The sequence below is a fragment of the Anopheles nili genome, chromosome 2, assembly GCF_943737925.1.
Source record: "Anopheles nili chromosome 2, idAnoNiliSN_F5_01, whole genome shotgun sequence".
NCBI classification, from domain to species: domain Eukaryota; kingdom Metazoa; phylum Arthropoda; class Insecta; order Diptera; family Culicidae; genus Anopheles; species Anopheles nili.
This window is the reverse complement of record NC_071291.1, coordinates 66,700,921-66,726,132: the sequence shown is the minus strand read 5'-3', so window position 1 is coordinate 66,726,132 and position 25,212 is coordinate 66,700,921. Positions and strand designations below refer to the sequence as shown.

At 45.4% G+C, this 25,212-nt stretch overlaps 4 protein-coding genes across 4 annotated transcripts; 1 reads left to right on the top strand and 3 right to left on the bottom strand.

Moving 5' to 3' along the window:
- Window positions 1–6,316: 6,316 nt before the first annotated feature.
- LOC128731513 (sorting nexin lst-4) lies at window positions 6,317–8,136 on the bottom strand. The gene has a single exon (XM_053824638.1). The coding sequence runs from the start codon at window positions 8,134–8,136 to the stop codon at window positions 6,376–6,378; it is 1,761 nt and encodes a 586-aa protein (XP_053680613.1). The 3' UTR covers window positions 6,317–6,375.
- Window positions 8,137–10,584: 2,448 nt separating this feature from the next.
- On the top strand, window positions 10,585–11,567 carry LOC128731512 (probable tRNA(His) guanylyltransferase). The gene has a single exon (XM_053824637.1). The coding sequence runs from the start codon at window positions 10,615–10,617 to the stop codon at window positions 11,503–11,505; it is 891 nt and encodes a 296-aa protein (XP_053680612.1). The 5' UTR covers window positions 10,585–10,614; the 3' UTR covers window positions 11,506–11,567.
- On the bottom strand, window positions 11,518–12,299 carry LOC128731511 (uncharacterized). Its single transcript, XM_053824636.1, has 4 exons — window positions 12,167–12,299; window positions 11,981–12,108; window positions 11,747–11,913; window positions 11,518–11,691 (listed from the first exon to the last, which is right to left on the bottom strand). The coding sequence occupies exons 1-4, from the start codon at window positions 12,297–12,299 to the stop codon at window positions 11,637–11,639; spliced, it is 483 nt and encodes a 160-aa protein (XP_053680611.1). The 3' UTR covers window positions 11,518–11,636.
- Window positions 12,300–12,679: 380 nt separating this feature from the next.
- LOC128731488 (copper-transporting ATPase 1) lies at window positions 12,680–24,645 on the bottom strand. The gene is made up of 6 exons (XM_053824613.1): window positions 24,609–24,645; window positions 24,388–24,472; window positions 14,628–17,907; window positions 14,392–14,541; window positions 14,093–14,322; window positions 12,680–13,247 (listed from the first exon to the last, which is right to left on the bottom strand). The coding sequence occupies exons 1-6, from the start codon at window positions 24,643–24,645 to the stop codon at window positions 13,112–13,114; spliced, it is 3,918 nt and encodes a 1,305-aa protein (XP_053680588.1). The 3' UTR covers window positions 12,680–13,111.
- Between the last annotated feature and the right edge of the window lie 567 nt (window positions 24,646–25,212).

Here is a 25,212-nt window from a genome sequence, read left to right as displayed (position 1 = left end):
ACGCACGAAAGCGAAAACATGCCGCCAACAAAAGGGCCAGTGGCATTCCATTTTCCCGCGGCCACCGGAGGGACGTTAGGGCATAAAGCAGGAACGTGGACAGCATAAATATTTGGTGGGGACGGGAGTTGGGGCGCTGGTAGGAAGCCATGTTCCCATCCCTAATATCCCTCCCGATCTAGGCGTGCACGATCTTCCCAGCTCGGTGCCGAGAAACGCCAAATTAAAGCGATTGGATTGTCTCATTCATCTTGGAGCGAACCATGCTGCACAGGCCGGTTTGTTCGTTTACGCCAAAACCAAAGCTTGCTACTTTTGGTTGGTGTTTTTCTTCTGCTTATTTGGTGCATTCTGGGGCGAGGGTTTTCGTGATTCATTAGGCGCTATTTTGGTGCGAGCAAATAGGTCCACAACTGGCACGACGGAGCAGCATCATCGCGACATGTTGAACAGCTATTACTGGGACGGTTCTAGAGCATTCTCTTTTTCCTTTAATTCTGTTTTTATAGTTCCCTTAGCAACGATCGAAGCATGCATTTTTATCGTCATTAGCGATGGATTGTTTTTCATTGTAAATGTTATAAATATGTTTTTTTTTATTATTATATTATTTATTTAGAGACGGCCAGGTCGTATTGAGGATTTTGTAATTGTTTCTGGACTGAAAGGCATTTCCTCCTAACAGCCGCTGTAAGCCTTATCCCGGGCTGACTCGGTTACGTTTAACATAATTTATACATGTTGAAATAAAAATGACAATAAAATGATCTGAGCTAAAAATTGTGCCCCTAAACCTATATTACCATAATCAAGGCACAAAATATATTTTTAACTTACTTACCCTTGCCTCGTAGCCTTGTTAACTCGTCTAACAGGTTCTGGATGATTAAAATTAGATTAAATAAACATAACTCAGCCCGATCCACGACCGACGCGAACCTTTCATCATCTGTTCTGAAGCTCTCATTTAATTTTTCTGATAAACTTAATTAAGTAGCATTTCTTTTTGCCCAGCTCCTTGACGATGGCGTTCCTCCAGCGATCGATCGTTGCTTCGAAGTAATCTAAGCCGACGCTTGCCGATAAAGCTCGACTAAGCACTGGCGGGCGTCTAGCCACACCATTTCTGTGTTACTTTGGTGCTTTCGGCCGTTCGCGAAGGGTATCCTGATTTTTTTGTCCCTTCATTCTACCCCAAGCTAGCTCGTCCTGACGGCTGCTCGAGCACGGGCACGAAACAGGATGACAAAATGGCTCACCCACCTTCACACTCCCACGCGTGGGCACGGAAGCAACCGTGGCCGCGTCGCTCGAGCATGAAAGGTGAGTAAACTAATAAAATTTCACCCAAATGGATTCTGTCTGGGCAATCGGCTACCGAGCCAGAGCTCGGTTCGCGGTGCCAAAGGACGGTGCCAGTGGAGAAAAAGGAGCGTGCAACGAAATAAAAAACCAGAGAGCTTTCCACGACGAGTCAATCGGTCGACGCACTCTCCAAGGGGCATGCTCTGGCGCACCTGGTGGAGCACTAAATTACCAACCAGAACGAGAAGGTGTGCGCGATGAGTATAACACTATTTCAAAGTAGCTTAAAAGGAAGTGCCAAAGGATCTAGCGCTAATTGGATTACACTCGTAGATGTCGTTTACTGGCGTAAACCCAGAATTAAGCGCTACAAATTGCAATCTCAAATTGCTGTAAAAATAATTCATGAATTCCAGAACAACATGTAAGCGACCAATTTAAAAAAAAAATGTTTTTTGTTGTGTTAATTGCAATAAATTTTTTTAAAAATAACTCATGATATTATAAAGGTAAAGATACAGCAATACTTATTTTTGCTATCGTGCTATAAACTATGATAATATCATTTTCACTGCAAATTAATTAAAAGTCATCAATAAGCCTCCAAACCCTATTGGCGCTTAGCACACGTTATTGCTGCGAATAAATTATTTCTCCCTTTCTGTTATGGTTCCAAAATGCCAGTAAAAATCAAAAATAAACCGAAAATGCCATTTAGAAAGCCTTTCATAGGCTTGATTTGATTTCATATATTGTCTACATACGGTCTGTTACATTGCAAAAAAAAACAATTCAACAAAACAGCAAACCTGGTGCATCGAGTGCATCAAAGCCTTATGCAAAAAAACTGCCCCCCTTCACACACCCGCACACAATGCAAAATGGAAATGAATTGAATTTTGTTGTGATTTTGTTTCGTTCCCTTTCGCCGGCTGAAGACAAGGGACGAAAAATCGCATCACACCAACGCACCCCCCCCCCCCCACCACCTCCTCCACACAAACTCACCCCTTGCTGTCTGGCGGGTGGTTTCGTCTGCTGACATAATGCGCGGAACACGTTTTCACCAACCTCCAACGCCGCCTGCACCACACCCGACGGGTCCATTTTCTCTCACAAACCCCGCAGGCGTATGGTAGGGATTGGGCACCGGGCCAAAAGGGCCAACAAACTCGCGGCTTCAACACCGCCGTGTGGCGCGCGAGACCGTGAAAAAAAATCTCTGATCCTCCACTCCGGTGCTAAAAAAAATATTGGGCAAAAGTAAATACAACAGCCTAAGCGGGTGTGGAGTCGGTGTGAGGAAGACAGAAAGAGGCCAACAGGATCCCCCGAAACGCGAAAACGCTAACCTTTGCCTTGGATCGAATTACGATGCGATTTAGTGTTCCTTTTTTATTTTTAAATCCACTAGTCGGCGGTCATGGCGTTAAGCCCGTTATTGTTCTGGTTTTAATTTTACTTTTTCTTTATTTTCCACCCAATGAGTGATCCTTACGTAAATCTGTTCATTATTTTTCATTAATTTTTGCAAGTATCGGAAGGATAGAAGGAGAGGAGACAATTCTGTTGGAAATATTTTCATTTCAGCAACATGGGCTCGTTTTTAACTATCATGATTATTATCAGGTGGCTTATCCTTTTAGTGTTTCAGAGTGGTATATATAAAGGCTGCTTATTTTTAGTTAATAATAATAAGTAATAAATAATAAGTGCAATAATTAACATACATTGAATAACGTTTCGTCGGGAAGATTTCGATGAAAGTCCTTTCTTCGCTGAATCATGAGACAAAGCTAAGTCTGACGCCACTGAAAGCGTATTTCTTTTGGAAATTGATCATGACTATTGGGTTGAATGAGACATCTTTTAATCTGTGTTTCCGTTTTATCATTAAATTCCCATCAAGTGGACGTTAGTTCACAATTTGGGAACGGCGATTGAAAGCTGAGTTCAGTGAAATATGAAAAAGATATTACGTTGGGAGAGAATTAAATTTCTACAATTAAATTCAAACTAACATTCAATCAGGGTGATTAGGAATTAAACATTCAAACAGGGCTGTTAGGAAAAAGTAATCGATAATAATTTTAAAAAAAGCTGGACACATTTGCTGTGGAATACTTATCTTAAAATTCAAAATATATTTGTGAAATATAAAGAACCACTTACCTTAGTAAACGGCAAGTAACTGCTGGAACTGCAAGTAACTGCTGGAACTGCAGGTAAACAGCAGGTCGCATACATTTTTATATCACTACTTTTGTTATTACACTTTATATTTACTATTATACCTTGTTGTAACACTTTTTTGTTACAAAAGCATTGCACTTATTCAAAGGCCACAAAGCCCATTGATACAAGGACTACACGAAAAATACACTTCCAGCTAGAATAGCTTTAATAACCGTTGGCATATGCTTTATCACCTGCTTTTTGTACACCTTCGAGCCATTCCAAAGGCTCTTCTGAATATATTTTTAAGTGGAATTAGGAGGTCGACCTGAAGCTATTCAACTTCGTTTTTCGAATAAATATCCTCATCGTAACTACAAAGCGTTCCGTTTATGTGTTCAACTGGCGATAGCTTTCATCCTTTCCATACTCTGATGACCTCTGGGAAGTTGGTTGAGACTTTCGGAATCACGAGGCTCTTGACCCTTGTGTTGATGAAACTATGTCTCGAAAGATCATATGCTGGAAAACAATATTAAAAATAAGCAGTAGCGAACTAATAGCCCCTGTAAAAGCTCTTCTCGATGTCGTCTTTCAGCTCTATTGAAGCAAATCAGCTACATCTTCCTGCAGGATTAAATACTGATTAATCAGCCGAGATGCCATATCGACGCATACATACGGCGTTTATAGATTCCTACTGGATATCGAAAATAATTACACACATCCATTGTGCCAATGCATTCAAGGATCGGGCTGAAAACAAGTAAACTTTTTCCCAAGAAGGTTGGTGGGAACACGAGGTTTGGTTCACAGCACCACCGTGAGACGCATAACCTCACTTTATCTTTCCCACTTGATAATGCACGCGAAAAGCAGAAGTAATTCAACAGGGTTTTATCGAATACTAAGGAGTTTGCGTTAGGATTTTATCACCAGAGCATTTCCACGCTGTTTCATGAAGTAGGTCTACGCTACTGGAGCACTTGAATTAATGAACCTTCAGATTACTTAACCCAAAATCTACTACACGTTTTTACACCAGCATCGCACATATCTGACTAAAATGGCAGTACCTCGTGTTTCGGAACCGCATAACGTAAACACTCATAACGGTTACTGAATGACGAGATTCGCACGCCAGAATAACGCTTCTAGTACCTGTGCGGTTTATATGAATGAATTATCACGCGGGTGGGCGGGAAATACCATATTGACGTATCTGTCAAAGAAATTAATTTGGGAAATTTGCGTGAAGAAATCGAATATTTGCTGCCACGATCAAGAGTGTTCCATTCTGAAAGAGGAGATTTTCGCACTTTTAATACCTTCAATCCAAAATCTGCCAGTAGTAAGGATCGAACACGAATTCCTGTGTAAAGGAAGCCATTGATCAGTGACCATTTGGTCCAGTTTCTGATTGTGATCAGTGCAGTTGCCCTCGAGGCGATTTCGTTGTCACAACTAGATAGTTAAACGAAACTCCTTTGTAGATTAGATAATACCATAGTTATGAACTGTAATATTTCGTCGCTGATCTTAATATCACTGTTTTTCGCGGTGTACCCTCAAGACACGTGGTTTCACCTGTGAATCCGTTTTGACATACATTTTAATCATGTGTCATTGAAGATGGTCATATATTCACAGAGGGACATATATGTAACACATGCGGTGAGTGTATGGGTCCAACAATTGCTACAAAACAACAATTGCTTCTTTTTCTTATCAGCCATAACAATCGTTCATCGATCTTGCCCTGGTGCAGTAGGTACATCCACGCCTTCTCTGACCCTGTAGGAAGACTAAAAGGACCTTTTTAGCCTGACCGGAACAAAGCAAGTCTTGTCCATTGTCTTTCCACACGTATTCCATTAGCGAGCATTGTCCTTCCACACGTATGGAGCCAAATAATGAATTGAGGATCTCCTTTTTAAACTGGCTAAAAGGAATAGTTGGAATACTGCCAACATTGCTGTGCATACCCCTTACCCCATATAAATATAAATTCGGAAAGCTTCCTATAAAAATATATGAAAATCACAATTAACAATGAATTATGGTGTTTTTTTATGTCGTATCTGTATTACAATTCCTTCACGGCGTCATATTCCTTCCAGTTTTCGGGTATACCTTCTCTGATGCGAGTACATAAAGCTCCGTGCTCCATACCCTCATTTCGGCGTGTCCGTCCACCGAATGGCTAAATATCACACTGCAACAGCGCAACCCGTCCACGAAACTGTCCTGTCCCGTAGCTGTGCCTTTGGTGTTACCCGGAGCTAGTTCAGGCCCGTCCAACGCGCATCGTAAAGGTCGGCACGCTAGATGCAGTTATCACACACCCTTATCTATCTCTCTCATCACTGCTTAGTTCATCATTAGTTCCAGTCAACCCGTTCCGTGCTCTAAGGCTTTAATGTGATTGCTTTCTTGCTCCGTTCTCGCTAATTTAAACATACAAATATTTCATACAAGAGGTCCCTTACAATGTTCAATATTACATCGCTAATATTCCGCTCCATAAAGTTTCTCTCTTATAGCGAATACCACGCATTCGGGTCCTGCCTCAGCCAAAAAAACTCTTATATAAAAATAATGCAACTGCTGTTTTGTTTACGCAGACGAGCAATAAAAAACAAAACGACCAACAATACTCTCATTTGAAAAAAGAAACGTACGTTAGCCCTGTCTTATCGTTCGTTTGCAAAACCGATCCCTTCCTGTACTGAAGGGTTCACGCCCCGCCGTAAGCTAATCTTGGAATGCACTTCGGATTAATTACGCCGGTGTCCGATGTGTGAATTTGGTTAGTTGATCTATACTCTCTCGGCAAGGCACTCCACCACCGTCTGTCCTCGCGTCGCTGGTTGGTTCGCCAGCTTGATCCATGATTCAAAAATGACTTTGCGCTTGTTCGAGCTTCTGCACGATCGATTTGTAGAAGTCAATCTGCGCCCCGATAAAGTTGTGTATCGTATCCTTCAGGTGCGTGTCTCGCTGATCCCGAAAGTGGGACATCTCAGCAAGCAGCGCGTACGACATCACATCTACTCGCCGGTTCACCTCCTGCAGCTGACCATTCTCCATCTTCTGCTCGGCCGTCATGCGTTCGCACTCCTTGCGCTTCTGTGTAGCGTTCCGGTACTCGCCAAGCGTGTCGGGCCACCCGGCCAGCATGCCACGGTAGATGTGCAGCCGATCGGAGAACGGTATGAAATCATGCTTCGGCTGCTCGCCAAACAGCTGCCCAATGTGGATGAAAACGCCTGCCGCCTGACCGACGGAGCTCGAGAGACTGAGTGGAGCGGCCGCGCGCCGTTCGTCGATAGCGAGGGATCTTGCCAGCTCCGAAAAACCCTCACCAATGCGCTGGTAGTCTTTTTTCCACTGCACTTGGAATTTCTTCGACTGGTCACCGCATATCGCGAACAGCGTCTTAACAGCAGAATCCATCGCCGGCACGAAGTGACCGGCCGCATCAACCTGCGGCTCTACAGTGGATTGCAGCAGCGTCTTCTCCGGTGGGAAGACGGACGCACAGAACATCGTCCCGACAAGCGGATCCTTCTCGGCCGTTCGCTTGCCCGTTTTCCACTTCTTTTCGTCCGTGCACGTGAGGAAGTGCATCCAAACGCCGCACGTGGACAGCACCGGATGGCGGCACATCCAATCGACAAACTCCTGCAGCTGTACGCGTCGATGTTCGACAAACTCCTCGTCGTACCGGCCCGAGATCTGCTTGTCCGGTAGGGGCGGCACCGGAATGAGACAGAACTTCTCCACCAGCCGCTCGTGCAACCAGTCAAAGTGTTTATAACGCCGTGCGACCGGCGCATTGTTGAACGACGGCGTCAACTGGTACGCGATGAAGCTCTTTAGACCGTTGAACTTTTTCTCTTTCTTTGGCGAATCGACCGACACGGTGTACGCATCTCGCATCGGCTTCCACACGATGCCACCGTGCTCCATCAGCAACACGTGCACGCGATCCGACTCCGAAACGTCCGGCACAGGCAAACCCATCAGGTAATTGTCGCCGGATTTCGAGAAGATCTTGCCGGTTCCGGCAGTACGCGCTCGGCCACCCCCGGCAGTCGTCGCGACAGATGCCAACGACATACTGTCTCCATCGCCCATAGGTGGTGCGGGTAAATTAGCGTTAGCGTAATAGCTCGCCGACGAGTTCTGGTGCGGCATTTGGCTCTGCGGCTGGTTGTGCGATTGGCTCTGGCCATTCGCTCGACCAGCGGCACTCGAACCGGGTCCGATCTCCGAGTACGTTTCGTTATCGTCATCCCAATCATCATCCCAGTCGTCCTGCTGATCACCCCAATCGTCAGACGTCTGGTCATACCGATTGCCTCCGACGGCGTGTTGTGAGTTCGATTTTGTAACACCGGCAGATTGCGCCGTCATGACGGCCGGAGGTGGAGGCATCTGGGGAGGACCACCGGGAGGTAACGAGGGTGCTTCCGGGATCGTTTCAACGTACGCCGCCGGAAAGAGACCTCGTTGGCCACGGGCATTCATACCCTCCCACCATCCCTCGCCGACATCCGTGTTTGTGACTGTCAGCACCTCATTGACCGTGATCGAGATCTCTGATGAGTTCGGTTCTCCGCTGAAATCGTACAGAACTTTAACGCGCGTCATCGCAATGCACTAAAAGCAGAAAGAAGGAAATCACAATTAAAAACATGTTTTTCTCCATTTTTACGCTACGTACTATAAATAAACGAATATAAAGAGAAAAAAGCAAACACGTCTGTTCATTCAAGGAGGAATGGAGATATTTTTCAATGATATCGCTTTCAGATACCGAAATGTTATAACCTAATCTTCGGATATTGTGAAATTGGTCATGTTCACCTAAGCCATTTTTCCGACAGTATCGATTGTGATAAGATTTTTAACTCCTACTGCATTAAAACGATGTGAATTATTTCTACTATCTATACAGGTTTTTTCAGATCTGCATCAGAAATAAGAGGTTCTCTAGAGTAAATTTCTCATATGGCACATTGGAAATAGAGAATGAAAAAAGTATGTTTCAAACAAATTAATTAAATAGCTTGTTGTGAAACAAGTAAGAACTCCCAAATACATATGGGTGTGTGCGTACATTTAATTAAATAAAACCATATATATGCTTCCATGGAAGCATATTGCTTCAAACGATACACACTGACCTAAAATAAAGCAACGCGAACGTTAACATGAGATAAGGATAAGCGCATGCAAGCGGCAAACGAGCGAGTGTCAGCCTTTTGAAACTATCTACCACGGTAGGGTAGATATAGAAGTAAAACTCACACCCGGCCAGTAAGCAAGCACGCAACATTTGCTAGATGTTTAGGAATCTCTTCTGCCCACGTGTATGACTCATCATCGCACCGGTTTTGCAGAAGGCATGTTTAAAAGAAGGAAATAATGGCATCATAACTAACTGCGTGAACCCACGTTAGCAACAAATAAAAGCAAAACTTAGCCGAATATGATGATATTAGCTGACGAACTTTTGACACCGACATCACGCTACGCTAACATATCGCATATAAGTGATAACATATCCAAGAGGGAAACATTTGACTAATAAAAACGCGAAGCAAGCGAATGGAAGAGAGAAGGAAATGGATATTTGCATCCAAATTGCTATCGAAAGGATCATTCATAAGGTTTTGGAATAACATGTTCTCAAATGTTTCATAGAGAGCAAACTTTTTCATGCCAATCTGCAATGAACTTCCCAATTAGGGGCTTCTGAAGGAGACATATTGGGAGAAATATTGGGAGAAATTTCCTTGTGATGATTTCATCGATCCAATAAATAATTCCGAGAATCGAGCGGCGACAAAGCACGGTAGCAAAGTTGAAATTTCATGCGTTATCTTTTGTCTTTTCTATACCAATGACGTGTTTTGGTATTTATGTTTCAATGAAACCCGTTTCACATCATTTCAGTAAGATATCGCCGTATGAAATGAATATACGTGTTTTCCTTTCAAATTATCTCCTCACCGAGACACAAAGCGTGTTCCCGCACTGCCTCGCGTTTCTGGGTATCTGGGTTGAATTGCCGCAATCATTAAACAAGCTAGTAAGCTCGTCCGAAGGGGGTGAGAGTAACCAGAGCAATGATGATACGACCCCCATTGTGAGAGGGGTAAGTTTATGCACCGGGAAAGGCACTAGACACAACGGGTCGCATTGTTTTGCTCGCACGCCCATCCTCGCGAGTTGGGGTTCTCGGGCAAAGATTGATTCAATTAACGGATACATAAACCCAGACGATCAATCATCTAACTCCCGGCAACTGCTGGCTCGCTGCAGGACGGGATCCTGCCTGATGCAGCAGAAAAACAGGCCACATATTAACTGGGGACCCGCCTGGCTAGCAAAGGCGTTGTCGAACCCCCTGCTGCCGATCATGATTGCCTTTGTCCGGAATGACGACGGAGGTGTTTGGATGCGAGAAAAATATCTCCCCCTTCCGGCTGACCTTGCCGCAATCACGACTCACACGCGTAGCCGCAGCAAACGGTGCTAGGTAAGAATGATTTTATCACTCACGCTAATAGAATATGGCGAATTAAAACCAGCTTGCAAACATCCAGCGGGCTGTGAATAATGACGTCAACTTAATTAGCAGCAGCAACACCAGTCCAAAAGGTTCCGGACGGGAGTCATCCAAAGTGGGTTCAATTCCGTAGTTAGCGCACTACGCGTGCACTTTAGATCTGTTCCGATATTTTCTATTCTACACTAGAAATACTGTAAAACGTTATCAAAACACTATGCACTGAAATTTTTATCACTTTTGCACCAGCTCTGTGGTGTTTGCTTGCTTCTTCGTCTTCTGTCAAAATGCGATTTGACAGCATCATTTTGCTGGTCGGCCTTCGTCGGTTCTCTCGTCTATACTCACACTCTCTCTCTCGCAATGCACAGCTGACAGTGGTGTACGTCAAACTGCGTGATTTGTTGCTTGTTTTGTTTACGTGCCACTTGCGAGCTCGCCATGCGTTACCGGTAACTTTCGCCTCGTGCGACGGAATGCTAGCTGTTTCTACCTTCCGTTGGATCGTCACAACAAGTGCTAAACGGTCGATACGATCCGTTAAATCATCAGCGATGGCACTGAGCCGTTTCGAGTACGTTAAACAGTTCGAACACGAGGAGAAACTTCTGCCCAACTGCTGGGTCGTGATACGCATCGATGGGAAGGGTTTCCATCGGTTTTGTAATGTTCACGCTTTTTCCAAACCGAACGACCTGGACGCGTTGCAGCTGATGAATATGGCCGGCATGACTGTGATGCAGGAATTCAACGAAATCGCCATCGCGTACGGCCAGAGCGATGAATATTCGTTTGTGTTTCGTCGCGAAGCCAACGTGTACCAGCGGCGAAGGGACAAGTTGGTTAGCTACGTGGCCAGCCTGTTTACATCCGCGTACATGTTCCATTGGAAGCGAATTTTTGATGGGCGCTCACTCGCCATGCGATATCCCGCTTCGTTCGACGCACGTGCAGTGCTTTATCCGACGGATGAAAATCTGCGCGACTATCTGAGCTGGAGACAAGCTGATGTCCACGTGAATAACCTGTACAACACAACTTTCTGGAACCTGGTTGCCTCGGGGCTGACTAATTCCGATGCTGAAAAACGGCTGCAGGGAACGTTGGCTAGCGATAAAAATGAAATACTCTTCTCGGAGTTTGGCATTAACTATAACAACGAACCGATCATGTATCGCAAAGGAACAATTCTGTTACAGAAAACCGTGTGCGTGGCAGGGAAGAAGCAATCCATTATCGTTCCAATATTTGAGGACCTGATCGGCGACGCGTTCTGGGCAAAACATCCCGAAATCCTGGATAAGAAAGCCAAAACGAACGATATTTTTGAGCTTGAAGAAAATGTTACCCAGCCTATCGTCGTCTACCAACTGGAGGTACATCAACGACGAAAAGCTGGCATGAATAAATCGAAAGATCATACGTCTAGCGATGAGAGTACCTAAAACTAATGACTGGTTTTATTATGATTTTAAACACTGAAATTTAAATAATTAATAAACTCATGCTTGGCCTAAGTATCGTAGTATAACAACATATTGCATCATATATCCATAATTGCTTTATCCATGATTAATCACACAAACATTTTGCATTCTTCGCAGCAGGGTACATCGTGTGATTCACATTGGCTGAAAGAATGATACTGATTATATATTTTATAGAGAAGAATGTAAGGTAACTTACAATATGTTCACACAGTTCACACAAATCTTTTCAGGGCAAAAATTACAGTTAACGCCGCAATATTCGCATAGCTCTAGGTTACAGTTCCTGCAGTCGGCGTGGATGATTGACATACGATCGCACATGCGACATTTTCGATCGGCTTTTTTTCCTACCCATGTAGATGTCTACAACAATATTACAAAAATACGTGATTAAGCTAAATATGTAATAATAAGGCACCCTTTCGCCTACCGCATTCATATCATAATCGATTTCTCCTCCACCGAGCAAACGAATTGATTTTAACGAGTCCGTGCGTCCAGTGGCACTAGCTAGATCATTTTTCTTTGCACCTTGATACAATAAATTAATGGTTTTCGCTGGAAAATATAGACATGAAGTGTACACAAAAATTTTCTAATGAAGCAAACAAATTACCTTGGATCTGTTTCATTTTGTTTGTATCCTGCCGTTCCATTACGTGTTGATTAACAAACGTCTTCCTCTGCAGCGAAAAACATCCTTCATTATCGTTCGAACGCATTCGCTTTCGATTAGCATTCACGCTCATCAGCATGGTATCGCACATTTTGGAATCTAAACTTTGCACAACAAAATGTTTTCCAATTCTACTAGCGCTCCACAAGAAAGATCCCGCCACTGCAGTGTTTATAAATGGAGGAAAACGTCAAAATGAATGTTATGACCCAATTTCAAATTACCACAGTTGATTGAATGTCATATGAAACCGGAAAGCCCACAGCACGTTTGTACTAAAACTGAAATTTCAAAATAAGCAATAAACAAGTAGATTGGGTACTACTTGTCTCACATCCTTGCTGCTTTACCATGTTGTAAGACATCATACTTCCATTAATTTATTTTCGGTTTCATTCTTCTGGGAAACAAACAAACTACAAAAGGTAATGTATAATTTATTTACAAGTCTTTTCTTAAAAGGCGTCTAGTGTATAAAAAATGTTCACTTTGCCAAACTGGTACGGGGGCGTTTGCAGATGGTATAAGTACACAACGAGTACTGGCGGTATCGTGGGTCATAAATCTCTTAAATAAACTAGAAGCAACGGAGGGTCGCTCGTCCCATTCTAAACAAACAATGCAAATATCACATGCTCACTGAATAAAGAAAGAAAAAAATCAAAACCCCAAAAAAGCAAACGTTTGGGACTTTAAGGTAATTAAAAAAATCGGCAAATGGTATTCAATTTTAGGCATGAGGAAGGGTTTTCGCACAACTGTCACCAACTCCCGGCGTATGGCTGCACTTTGCAACATAAATGGTTGAAAGGTTGCAAAGAATCGTCGAAAAGTCAACGAACATTGTGCTTTTTCTTCCTCTTGCCGCACTGAGACGATCGTTGTTTACAGCTTCTGAAGCTCGGTGGCATCCTTGTAAATGCTTGTGCTCGATGCTTTGACGATGCTAACAGAAAGTTCATCATCGTCGAGTGTCGCCAACAGTCCGTCTTCCTTTGAATCCTTGCCCCGACCGAATAACCTATTTCAGGAAAAAAACAGTCAGTGAAAAATGTGGCTTATAACCGGGCTACCATTGTAAATGATAAATCCTTCTAACTACCTTGCAAAGGTGCCAAAAAAATAAAAAGGAACCTATAGGTGCAAATATCCCTTTGTCAATGGCCAATGGAGTTTTATTACACAAATATATTATTAGAAAATGGATATTAAGTGAAACAATAACAGCAAATCCCAGAGTAGACACTATAAGGCAGCTTCGGTACATCACGAAATACTAAGAGTTAGAATAAGCGACTTCCGTTGCCGCAGTCAATCGAAGAACGACAGTCTAATAAGTGGAACGGTCATCCTTTAAAGGCACTTGTACTAAACACTAACAGGCTGTCCCATTTTCGCCTGCATTTTTTTGAATTCCCATAAAATTAATAAACATTATCAAATACTGAATGGGAAGGGGAGAGTTAGCGAGAAACACTGGTATGGATTAATATTAATGGTTAGCACCCGGTTGGAATAAATGATAAACTCTGCGTGTGCTGTACACACAAACCACGTGCTTATGTTCCGTTAGTGCATGTTAAACAGTGCTTTTAGTTATGAGTTAATGGTGCGCTCTTGTGTTAGGTGGTAACGGGTGTTCTAAGGAAGCTGAAATCAAAATAGAAAATAAACGCTTGTTAAACTGAAAGTGTACGAAATAATAACAAATTCCTCAAATGAAAGCAAAACAGATGGAGAAACCATGTTAGAGAGCGTGTTCCCGCCTCCACGGGTACACACTCTGGGTGATGTGCGGATGAATTTTGTACTAAAGGCATGCGGATGCGAGATGTGTGCACTCGTGCACATCACTCCGTTGCTTACTTGGCCAGTGTAGAGCTGGTCGAGCGAGCCAGATTTGGGCGGGGAATATCGTCGAGCCCACGGTGCACAGAAATCGTGTCCGGATCGAGGAAGGCTCCAGCCTCCATTAGCTCACGGTACTCCGGGGTTTGTAGCGAAGCCTGCGTTGGCTTTTTGTACAGCTTGATCATGAGCGAGGAACACACCACCGATACGGAACTCGCTGCCATGGCGGCTGATGCCATCCAGGGCTGATATATAAAATAACAAGAAAAAGTTTAACATGTTGTTCTCAGCTCGTACAGAATACTTGTCGGTACCTCGAGCGTAAATCCGAAAGGAGTGAAGATGCCTGCCGCAAGAGGTATACCCAACAGATTGTACATGCTGGCGAAGAGGAAATTCAAGTGAATTTTGCGTACTGTCCTCCGCGAAAGATCCAAGCAAGCCACGACATCCAACAAATCGTTCTAAAAGTAAAGATAATAGAACATTTTGTAAGGCTTAATTAACTATTTTCCACAAGGAAGTTGCAAAAAGGGAACTTTCCACTCACCCGCATAAGCACGACATCTGCTGCCTCGGCCGCGACATCTGTACCGGAAGCGATCGCAATCCCTACGTCAGCCTGCGCCAAAGCCGGGCTATCGTTCACACCATCCCCGACCATCGCGACCCGTACACCCGTCTCCTGTATCCGCTGAATCTTAGCGACCTTGTGCGATGGAAGGACCTCAGCGAAAACTCGATTGATGCCCACCTGGCGGGCTATACTGGCCGCCGTATTTTTGTTGTCACCCGTCAGCAAAATCACTTCAATTCCCATCTTCCGCAGCGTATAAACGGCCAGGTGTGCTTCCGGCTTAACCATATCCGACACCGACAGCATGGACACGAGCTGACCATTTAGCGCACACAAGATTGCCGTGTTGCCCATTTGTTCCTCTTCCGACATCCGTATGTTCACCTCAGGCGGGACAACGATCGCGTTCCGAGCCATCCACTCCCGGTTACCGATCAGCACATTGTACTCATTCACGTCCGCAAACGCCTCCATGCTATCCCCGCCAGCTTGGCCTTCACCGATCGGTTCCAAGTGTAGCAACTGCTGCAGTTCGATCGTGTTCTTTTGCGAGGCACTTAACTGTGGTATTAGTTCCTCAACGGTGGCACCGTTCAAAACGATCGGTTGCTGCTGATCGCTCCGGTACGCGTTCTGGTAATTTCTTATCCGATCCGATTGCTCCACTCGGCGCACAATATCGTCTACGTTAGAGATGACACACCGGATGCCGCAACCGGGAACGGCCGAGAAATTGCCACACTTCCCAAACCCATCGATTTCGAGCGTATCCCGGACGTATTTTACGATCGCGGTCGCGATCGGATGCTCACTATTGGTCTCGGCTGATCCGACAATTGTGAGGGCACGTGCTAGTGAACAAACGGCTGGCCGGACCAGCATACAGATGCGGGACGTCATCGGCGTACCGTGCGTGATTGTGCCCGTCTTGTCGAACACGATCGTTTTCACCTTGTGTGCGTTCTCGAGAGGACCAGCGCCTTTCACAAGGATACCATGAAGGGCACCAACGCCCGTGGAAACCATAACGGCGGTAGGTGTGGCAAGTCCGAGCGCACACGGACAAGCGATCGCAAGGACACTTAACGCACAACGGAACGCATAGCTTACGATGATCTCAGACGGCGTAAGGCCATCCTTGTCGCGATCGCTCGCCGGGATGTGAGCGATATCGATGTACCCAGATACAATCCAGCCGATAAGCGTGACCAACGAGACGGCCACTACGAACGGCACGAAGTATCCAGCAATCCGGTCAGCAAGTTGCTGTATCGGTGCTTTCGAAGTTTGTGCCTCCTCGACCAGCTTCACGATCTGTGCCAGCGTCGTGTGTTCACCTGTGTGTGTCGCCTGCATCAACAGCAATCCGTTTTGGTTGATTGAACCACCGATTACGACCGCTCCCTTGCGCTTCATCACAGGCATCGATTCACCGGTGATGAGGCTTTCGTCACAGGTCGAGTTACCACACAGGACCTTCCCGTCGACTGGCACCTTGCTACCGGGTACTACCTTTAGCACGTCCCCACGCTGCACCAGATCGACCGAAAGGACCTTCTCGGTGAGGACGGTATAATCCGGACCGAGTGTCACCAGTGTCGCTTCGGTGGCCTTCAGTGAAAGCAGCTTCGAGAGCGCTTCGGATGTTTTCCCCTTCGCGATGTGTTCCATCCACCGGCCAAGTGAAATGAAGATAAACAGCATCGGTGGGGTGTCGAAGAACGTAAGCGGTGAGGTACGCTGCTCCAGCACCATCGCCGCCACCAGCACACCCACCGAGTAGAGGTAGCTTACGGTCGTGGCCATTGTAATCAGCACGTCCATGTTGCTTGCGCCATGTCGTACCGCTCGATACGCTTGGATGTAAAAATGCCACCCACCGAAAAACTGCACCGGTGTCGAAAGGGCGAACATTATCAAGTTTTCCAGCGATAATCCCGGCACCACGCAACACATCTCCTCGTGGCTGTGGTCGTGCATCAACACCATAAAGTACGTCATCGCGATCATGCAAGGACCTCCAAACGCGAGCGATATAAGAAACGCGTTACGCCACTTCCGGATCTCCTCCTTGTGCTCGAGGTAACTGTGTGCCATCTTGTCCTTTCCCGACATCACGCGCGCCTCAAAACCAAGCCCCTCGATGGCTTCACAAATTGTACGTGCCCCAGTTCGCTCGTTGTTGAAGGTAAACCGGCCACGCTTGAGCGTAAGCGCAACCGAAGCGCGTACAACACCCGGCACCTTCAGGGCCGTCTGTTCGATTTTGGCCACACACGAGCCACACGTCATGCCCAGGATCTCGATCTCTACCTCCGTCTCGCCCGTTCCTGGCTCCTCGATCACTTCCGTCGGGAAGCCAAGCTCCGTAATCGACTTCGCTATGTCGGCCGGTGTCGTCAATCGTTCGTCGTACTTTACTTCCGCCTTGGCCGCCAGCAGCGCGATTAGAATCGACTCCACACCGTAGATCTTCCGGCAGTGCTTCTCGATGGCTGATACGCAGCTTGCACAGGTCATTCCTTGCACGTGCAAAAAGCAACGCCGTAACGTTGGAGCTCCTTCCGCTTCCTTTTGCTTCCCCGTTAAGCTGCCATTTACTGGCGTTGTTACTTTCTTCCCTCCGTTTGTCATTGGGGAGGTTCGTCGCTCGGTTAACGCGGGTTGCTTGTCCGAAATCGCCCGCGCCTCAAACCCCATATCATCGATCTGTTCCGCAATCCTTTCCGCTGTCGTCGTTCGTGGATCAAACTCTACCAGCCCAACGCGCTCGTCTAAGAGCACACGGATCGACAGGACACCAGGACGGTCCTTTATCGTGCCTTCGATATTTCGCACGCATGACTGGCAAGTCATTCCCTCGATGCTGATGCGTGCGGAGCGTGTGTTGGAGACACCGGTTCCTACTTTACTGCCCGAGTCACTGTCACTTTCGACACCTTCGACGAGAATGGACCGTTTTGGGTTGGAAAGCGTCGGTGAAACCGTGGCATCCGTGTAAGGACACTCGAACCCCATGTCGTCAATATCGGCCGCTATCTGTGACGGGTCTGTGAGTGCCGGGTCGTAGTCAATGTAGCCCGCATTTTCTGCCAATACCACACTGATCTTCACCACACCCAGCTTGTTTCCGATGGTGCCTTCGATGTTACGGACACACGATTGGCAGGTCATTCCGATGATGGGTAATCGCACCGAAGCCACCGGTTGTTCCAGCAATCCTGTCGACTCCCCATAATCGTCCATGTTTTCCCTAAAAATAAAGCCAAATAGAAACTGTTTTAGTTTATTCTGATGATATAAATTATTACTGTCGTTCTCATTTTACGTAAACGCTTTCCCTCTCGCGATGAAATATTCATTGACTAACGTTTTGCCAGGGCATCGGCACGTACGTTGAATCAACTTGAATGAAATCTCTGTCCCCTTATAACCGATAACCGACGCAAGGCCTTCCAACACCTATTATCGGATCGGTAAATAACAAACTAACGCCGGATGGAAAAAGATAACGCCTCACGTTGGCTGAACATCGGTGAGCGATTGGCTCCGTACGCATCCTTACTAAAGTCGCAATTTTCCTTTCCCTCATAGCGCATGGAAAATGGCTTTTTAGTAGTAAACATGAAGAAACTAGTACAGATTTTCAGTCCCACCTCCGCCCCAGGTACGTTCGCATACCTCAGCAACCTCTCCGTGTCGGGAGGTACGACAAATTCCTTCGACTCGAGCGACATTCCTGCTTCAAATTAAACGATCGATGAATTCAGTGAGCACGTGCACTAAAACCCACGCTTCAACACTCTTCTCTAGCAACGCTCACAACCTGCTTCTGATCACAATTGCACCCAATTCCACGCAAAAGCGCATTGCCAATCGAATATGTTTAATTAAGTTCCGCTTCGAACCACGACTCTACCGCTACTGATAGGCATCGATGAGAGGTGAGCAGCTTTAGCGTGAGGTTAAAAAACACCTCTTATCATTGATGCACGTAACGTGCCCTTATCGCAAGGAAGCATAACGCGAATCAAGGTGCATAGAGCGGGAACCTGGACGGGAAGATATTCGTCCAGAATAGTAATGCAGCAAGCCATTCGAAATGCAACATTGTCGTGTTGATAACAAAGTGTTAAGTCAATAATGTTTTTTTTTTCTTTTCTTACTTAGGGGACAACAAACGGATATATGAACTGCTTATGTTTCGACTCGAGTGCAGTTTAGGAAGTCTTTGTATCAATAAAGTAAGGGCAGTAATCAATGCATTAGTCATATATGGCGCAATATTTACTGAATTGAAATATATTGAATAAATGGTGCAATATTTACCTAATTGTATGACTACCACCAGCGGTATACTTAACATATCGATCCTTACCCGCCATTTGAGAGTGAAGATCAAAGTGATTTCGATAATTCCGTTCTCATGGAGCGCAACCGAGATTCAACACTCTTCTCGATGAGAAAAGCAAATATTTAATCAATCATTCGCAACCACACTCTCGAAGTGGAGGGCAAAACTTGCCACTTTGGCAGTTATTTTTCGTGTTTAGCTTTTTATGATCATGCTTATTTGTTTTTCTCGCGCACATTCGCAAGATTGGCTCTCAAAGGATGGAGGTAGTGGACAGAAAAGCCATAGTACGCAATTCGTGAACGCGGGAGTAAAAATGTGGAAAGTCGATCGTGTAACAACGCGCGATCGTTTCACTTCTCCAGCAATTCCGCAACCACACACGGCTATGTAAGGCTCCCTGAGTTGGGGTTTGTTGCAGCAGCAACGCCAACAGCACCAGCTCATGATCTACAACGTTGGACCTCCCCATTGCATTGTTGCTTCATTTTGGTGGGGTGAAACACACCTGGAAGACTTCCCTCTCGCTCTCTTGCCGTGTGTATATCCCATTTTCCCAGCCGTTTCTTGGCAGCAACCAAAAACCAACATCTCAACGTCATCCAGCAACGGAACCACGGAAAACCCCCGTTCCATTTCGCTCGTTCATACCTGCTCGCACCGTACCCGGTGTTCCACATCTTCCTCACGATCGCCTGAACGGTTTCCCAAAGGTTTACGGGGGCACTAACACCGGAACTGGACGGTACACTCCCTTAGCAGACCGGGACCAATTAGCTACACCATTTCCCGAGCCCTGGTTGACGCGGTTGAGCAGGTTGAAGGTCTGCCACTCCTAAAAAATCGCCAACTAGCTCACGCGCACGGCCGTCCTTGAAAGTGGACGAGATTTGTAAGCAATCACGGGTCGAACGGAGCAAAAAAACACCAAAACCTAGCACCACCAAACAGTTCAAAACGAACGGTAGATTATTTAAGCGATATAAATGCGCAATCGTGGAAAAAACAACAACACAACTAGCCACAAGTAGTAGGAGAACAGTCACTAACGAAAAGCGCCTTTCGCGTCAAAACCAGCAGCAGCTGTGACGGTTGGTAAACGATCACTAACGCACTACTGAAGGTTTGCCAAAGCTCCGTTCGATTTACTCTTCGGAATCGGCGCTACAGGCTTTCACCCCGCAAATACAACCGACCCTCGGGTGGAGATCCGAGCCGGTTTTTGGTTCGTGTTTGGCTGATCGCAGTAGGGGTGGGTTTCGCGTACACGCACACACGTTCGTGCGCTTTCCAGCGTGATCGCGAGCCGCGATCTACACGATCTCACGATGCTGCTGTACAACCCGATCGCGGGCTTTGTTGATCCGACTCGGTGGGTTCTCTCGCGAGGTAAACAAATCTCTACATGTCCAACGTGGACGTGGACGTCATATGATTCGCGCGCGCCCGTTGGAAGAAAAGAATCCAACTCCTGACTCTTTGCTCTCGGCGGGTAGATAAGCAAGTGTGCTAGAGTGCGCGTTGCTGGCTGTTAATTAGCCAACCGAAGCTGATGATCTTGTATTTTTTGTCGGCAAAAATATCACGCTTATCTGTGAACAACCCAAATATACACACAAGCTGCCACGACACGCGATGTTTCTGGCTTTAGGCCCTTGTTGAAAGCTACCTGACGCATTGCAAACGATTGCAGTCGGTGAGACAATTAGTCGTGTAATACCGCCCTTCGCCCGAGCGCGAGCTTCCTTCCGCAAGGTTTACCGACTGAACTGGATCACCACCTGCCGTTTACATAAGCAAAGGTTTGGGCCTCTGAAAGGTGCCCTTGCCACGAATCGAACGTCCAACAGTACCCGGGTGTTGCATATTCAACAATACTATTTTTATATAAAACAACCATACAGTGATTTTGTAACGTCACGAACGTGCACATGAATATGTAAAGATTATTACATCTATTAGTAACAGATGATCTTAGATATGATCATAAAGATCCTAAAGATATGATCTTAGCTGTCTGTTATAAAAGTTCATACAAAATTGATTTCATTAAAAAAATACTTAAGATTTGTTTTAATCAAAGATTATGTTGTATTGCATCGTGGAACGATATTTGCTCATAATTGTGCATTTACGGAAGTAGCAAATCTATCAAACATAAAAAATATAATAAAACGCATTCAAATTTGGTAAAACTAATTATACAAAACAGTATATAAAAACCGGCTTCGTTTGGAGGGGGAATGTTTAAAAAAATCCTTCAGGTTTTTCAGAACAACAAATTTGCGTTCTAAAACACGCTGGACGCCCCATCGAACCACCTGTTGCACTGCCGCTTTTGTACCCCCAGTGACCATCGGGTGGTGCAGGAAAATCATTGAGGAAAACTCTATGCACACAAGGTGAATTGATAACATGCATATGCATTAATCGTAGCGGCTCGCTGCATGCAAACAAGGGCATCGCTTTTAATGAGCTCGTAGAATTCTCAGAGTACTATATAAAACTATTATCGTTTTTGTTCCTTTTTCTACATGCCCATACACTACCTGTGCTGCGATGATTTGTACTTGTCTGGTTAAATACAAACAAATATTTAAAACCGACCTAGAGGCCTAACGCCTTATCATATTTCCAAGACATGTAACCCAAGCTTTAGGGTTCAAATTCGTAGTAACGTGGTTTACCCGAGTGCATATGGCAAACAATTTGCTGCAGGCATTAGAAACGGTAGGTTTCCCAAGCAATTTAGAGTAGAAACAGTGCTGCCACAAACAACATTTGCTAGGGATTGGAGTATTTTGCAATACGAAAAGTAGACACCCTTACTATCGAGCTCACTGTTGGCACTGTACTGCTGCTGCTTATCGCATACAGAAGATTGTAGCCACTTTATATTGCGCCCTCTTTCGTCGAATGTAGTGTCTGTAATCTTCCCGTAGGACTATTTACGAGTAGCAGAAACATTTTTCGTTAAACGTAATAATAGAAATTCTCTCGTTTTGTAAATTTCTGTCTAGAAATGGCTGCAATATTCTTATCACAGTACACTTGTTTAATGTATGTGATGAGAAGACCTCAGTCCTTTTATATGCGGATGACACGTCTAGCGAACGTATCGTTTCCCTTTCTAATGTCGTTGAATCTTGTCAAACGATCATCGGCACGTAGCCTATTCATTTACATTACATTCCTTCACTAATCGTGATTAACGTGAACGAAATCGCACAACCTTTTGAAATCCGACACTCAGTCTCTTATTAACCTCTTCAGAAGTCCTTGAGAGATGTATTCCATTGCATGCTCTTACAGACGGTGGTAAGTTTAAGTCTCTCTCACAAAGCGTTACGGTAAAGCACCAACTTGCAGCAAACGGCGTGGAAGGACACCTGTATCTTATGACTCTTACAAAGCTACCTGAAGAAAACCATTACCCGTTCGTGTCGCCGCCATCGTTGATAAGCAGTGCGTACTGAAAATTACTCCGCATTACTCCGCCACCGTTGCCGGCGTGCTGCGAAGGCTTGTTGATATTCTTCAAGAAATTCATCGTATCCTTGTCTGTCTCCGAGGGACAGATTAGACCCCGCGAATTTAATCTCCTCCGCAGCGAGAGGTTGTCTAACACATGTGGATTGTCGTCACTTTCCACACACCATCGACGAACGTTTGACCGGATCCTTTACGCCACAGCGGAGGTTACGAGTTGCGGACGGATTACTTTCACCGATTAAATTCACCAACGTGCCTCGGGTGGAGTATCAAAAAAAAGCTCAGGCCATTGCAGGGTCTACTCCAGCTTACGCACTAAAAAGTACACGCATACTAAGCAAATAGTCGTAGGACCGGCTTTTAGAGCGTCTAGACGAGCGAACTAAAACGACCCACGCCCGCGGCCACGCGATCACGACGACGAATCCGACTAGACTGCGGGTGACTAGATTGTGGGGCGCTACTACTCCACTTAAAACTAAAGAGAGGGAGTCTCACTCGACCCAACGAGTTCGGTGTGTTCGGTGCATTGGTTTGCGTCCGATGATAGTAACCGAACGTTTGATGGATCCGCACACACGAGTGCCCGCGGGCGGTTAGATTAGATTGAAACGGACGCTGCGTTCCAGAGGCCATCAGCCGTGCGGCGGTGTTTGTGTTTGGGAATCGAACCGTGAGTGACAGCGCGCAACAGCGTGAAGCAAGACATGTGCGCTTTTTGTTTGAAAGCCAGACGCTCGCGTGGGTTTCACACTTTAACGGGTAAGTTTTAAATTGCCTGATGCACATATTGCTCTCTGCGCCTCCATGGTGCCCCGCTCGCAGTTGAGCAAGTCGTTCTGATGAGGCTAAGTCATCAATTGATCTCCAGGCTATTCGGTTTAATAGAGGCAGTTCTATATTCCCCGCTGCGTTCGATTTGATGCATTGGACTCCTTTGTTTGATGCAGCATACGAGATTTCTGAAAATCTTTTAACCGCATCATTGAATGATCGACAACATGATCAACAATGATTTTCTACGAGTTGGTAAAAACTTAGTGAAAGTATTCATCCTTCTAATAATTGGATATCTATGTCGTTAGAGGACCACGAGTTTTATATGCGATCTTCTTTCCCCAGTTTTTTTTTGCAAAACTAGTTACGGTGTTGATTTATAGATATATAGGTAGTCTTATTATAGAATTATATCAAATAAACAATCCTTAATGCGTGTCACGTGTATATATGCTCAATGTCTTTATATCTGTGGAGTTATTCTTTGATTTTAAAATGACTGAATTTCAGAATAGCCTCCACGATTCGCTGAATCACTTGGAACGCCTAGGAATGATGGCATCTCAACCATCATTTTTATCAGAATGTACCTACAATCACGTTCAACTCAACGCGTTCCCATCGTGGCGGAAGGTTCATTCAACTCCTTCGCTACCCTCCACACTAAAGGCTTGATAAATTAATTTTCAACGAGCCGATTGAACAATGAATCGGTGCTGATAAGCAACGGCTACCCAGAGATAGCCGCCTGGTGCTCTTGCTGTAGCCACCGGTTACCTCGTCCAAACAATCCACCAGCAGCATGTTCATCCGGTGGTCCAGTAATGTGGCCTCCAAAGGAACACTGCCACACGATCTCCGCTGATTGCTGCACAATGGTGCAATTAAGTAGAATACATGCAGTCCAATACATTAATATACACATATACAGTATGTCGCTACGGCCCAGCGCCGAAGTCGCTCTTAGTCAGCTAAATTCCCCCCCGCTTCCTGCTAGACGACTCACAACCAGTGTGACATAGTTTGATAGCTTTTCTTCTTTGTCTTTTAGCCTGGTCCAAAAGTTCATGCGGGTTTCTTCGAATGTTTTCGCTTGCGTGGTACACTTACACCGATTTATCGATACGTTGGGCAGTATCTCCATCATGCCTCGAGCCGGGGCTCCTGGAGGGCGATACTTCTTTGTTCGAAGTACCTTAAAAAGAACGAAAAAATGCATTAAATGAAGGGTTGCTGGCTGCAATCTATACGATGGCGAATGATTTCATCTGTTGCATGGATGCAATCGCACGCGCACACATTGTTGGATGCATCTGCATCGGCAAACTTACCGTCTTCTGATAACATATTGTTCCCAGCGGCCGACATAGCGGTGATCGGTAGCTTCTTTGGTGCTTCCGCACGCTGCTATCACCTTTTTACGCCCTCCACCAATAGTAGAATGCACTTCAAAATATTACACAATCGCAGTAGGCACGCACCCGGCAACTAACGCGGCCTCGGGAGATATACGCAATCTGTTTACCACTGAAGAGGCTACCCTGATTCCAATCATATGGTGAAGAATATGGCACTTTAGGACTAAGAACTGCGTACATAGAATCGTGTGAGCGGATTAAAAACGACGGTCGATTAAACATTAAATGTAGCTCATCTTCCGCGGCAGCACGATCGATCATCACTTCGTTTTCTTACGCATTAACAACTAGGGGAGATTATTTTAGCGAGCACAGCTCTTCGCGCGAACCCCGAACGTACACCATTCTTCTTGACAGCCCCCTACGCACACAGCTAACTAACTGTTTTGTTTCTGGCGAACTATTTGACAGCGCTGTGCAACAACGTAGCAAATAAAGGTACGCTCATTTCAATTGATCGCTGAATATTATTGAGGAAAATATAATCTTAAATTAATCTTTAAACATATATCATAAA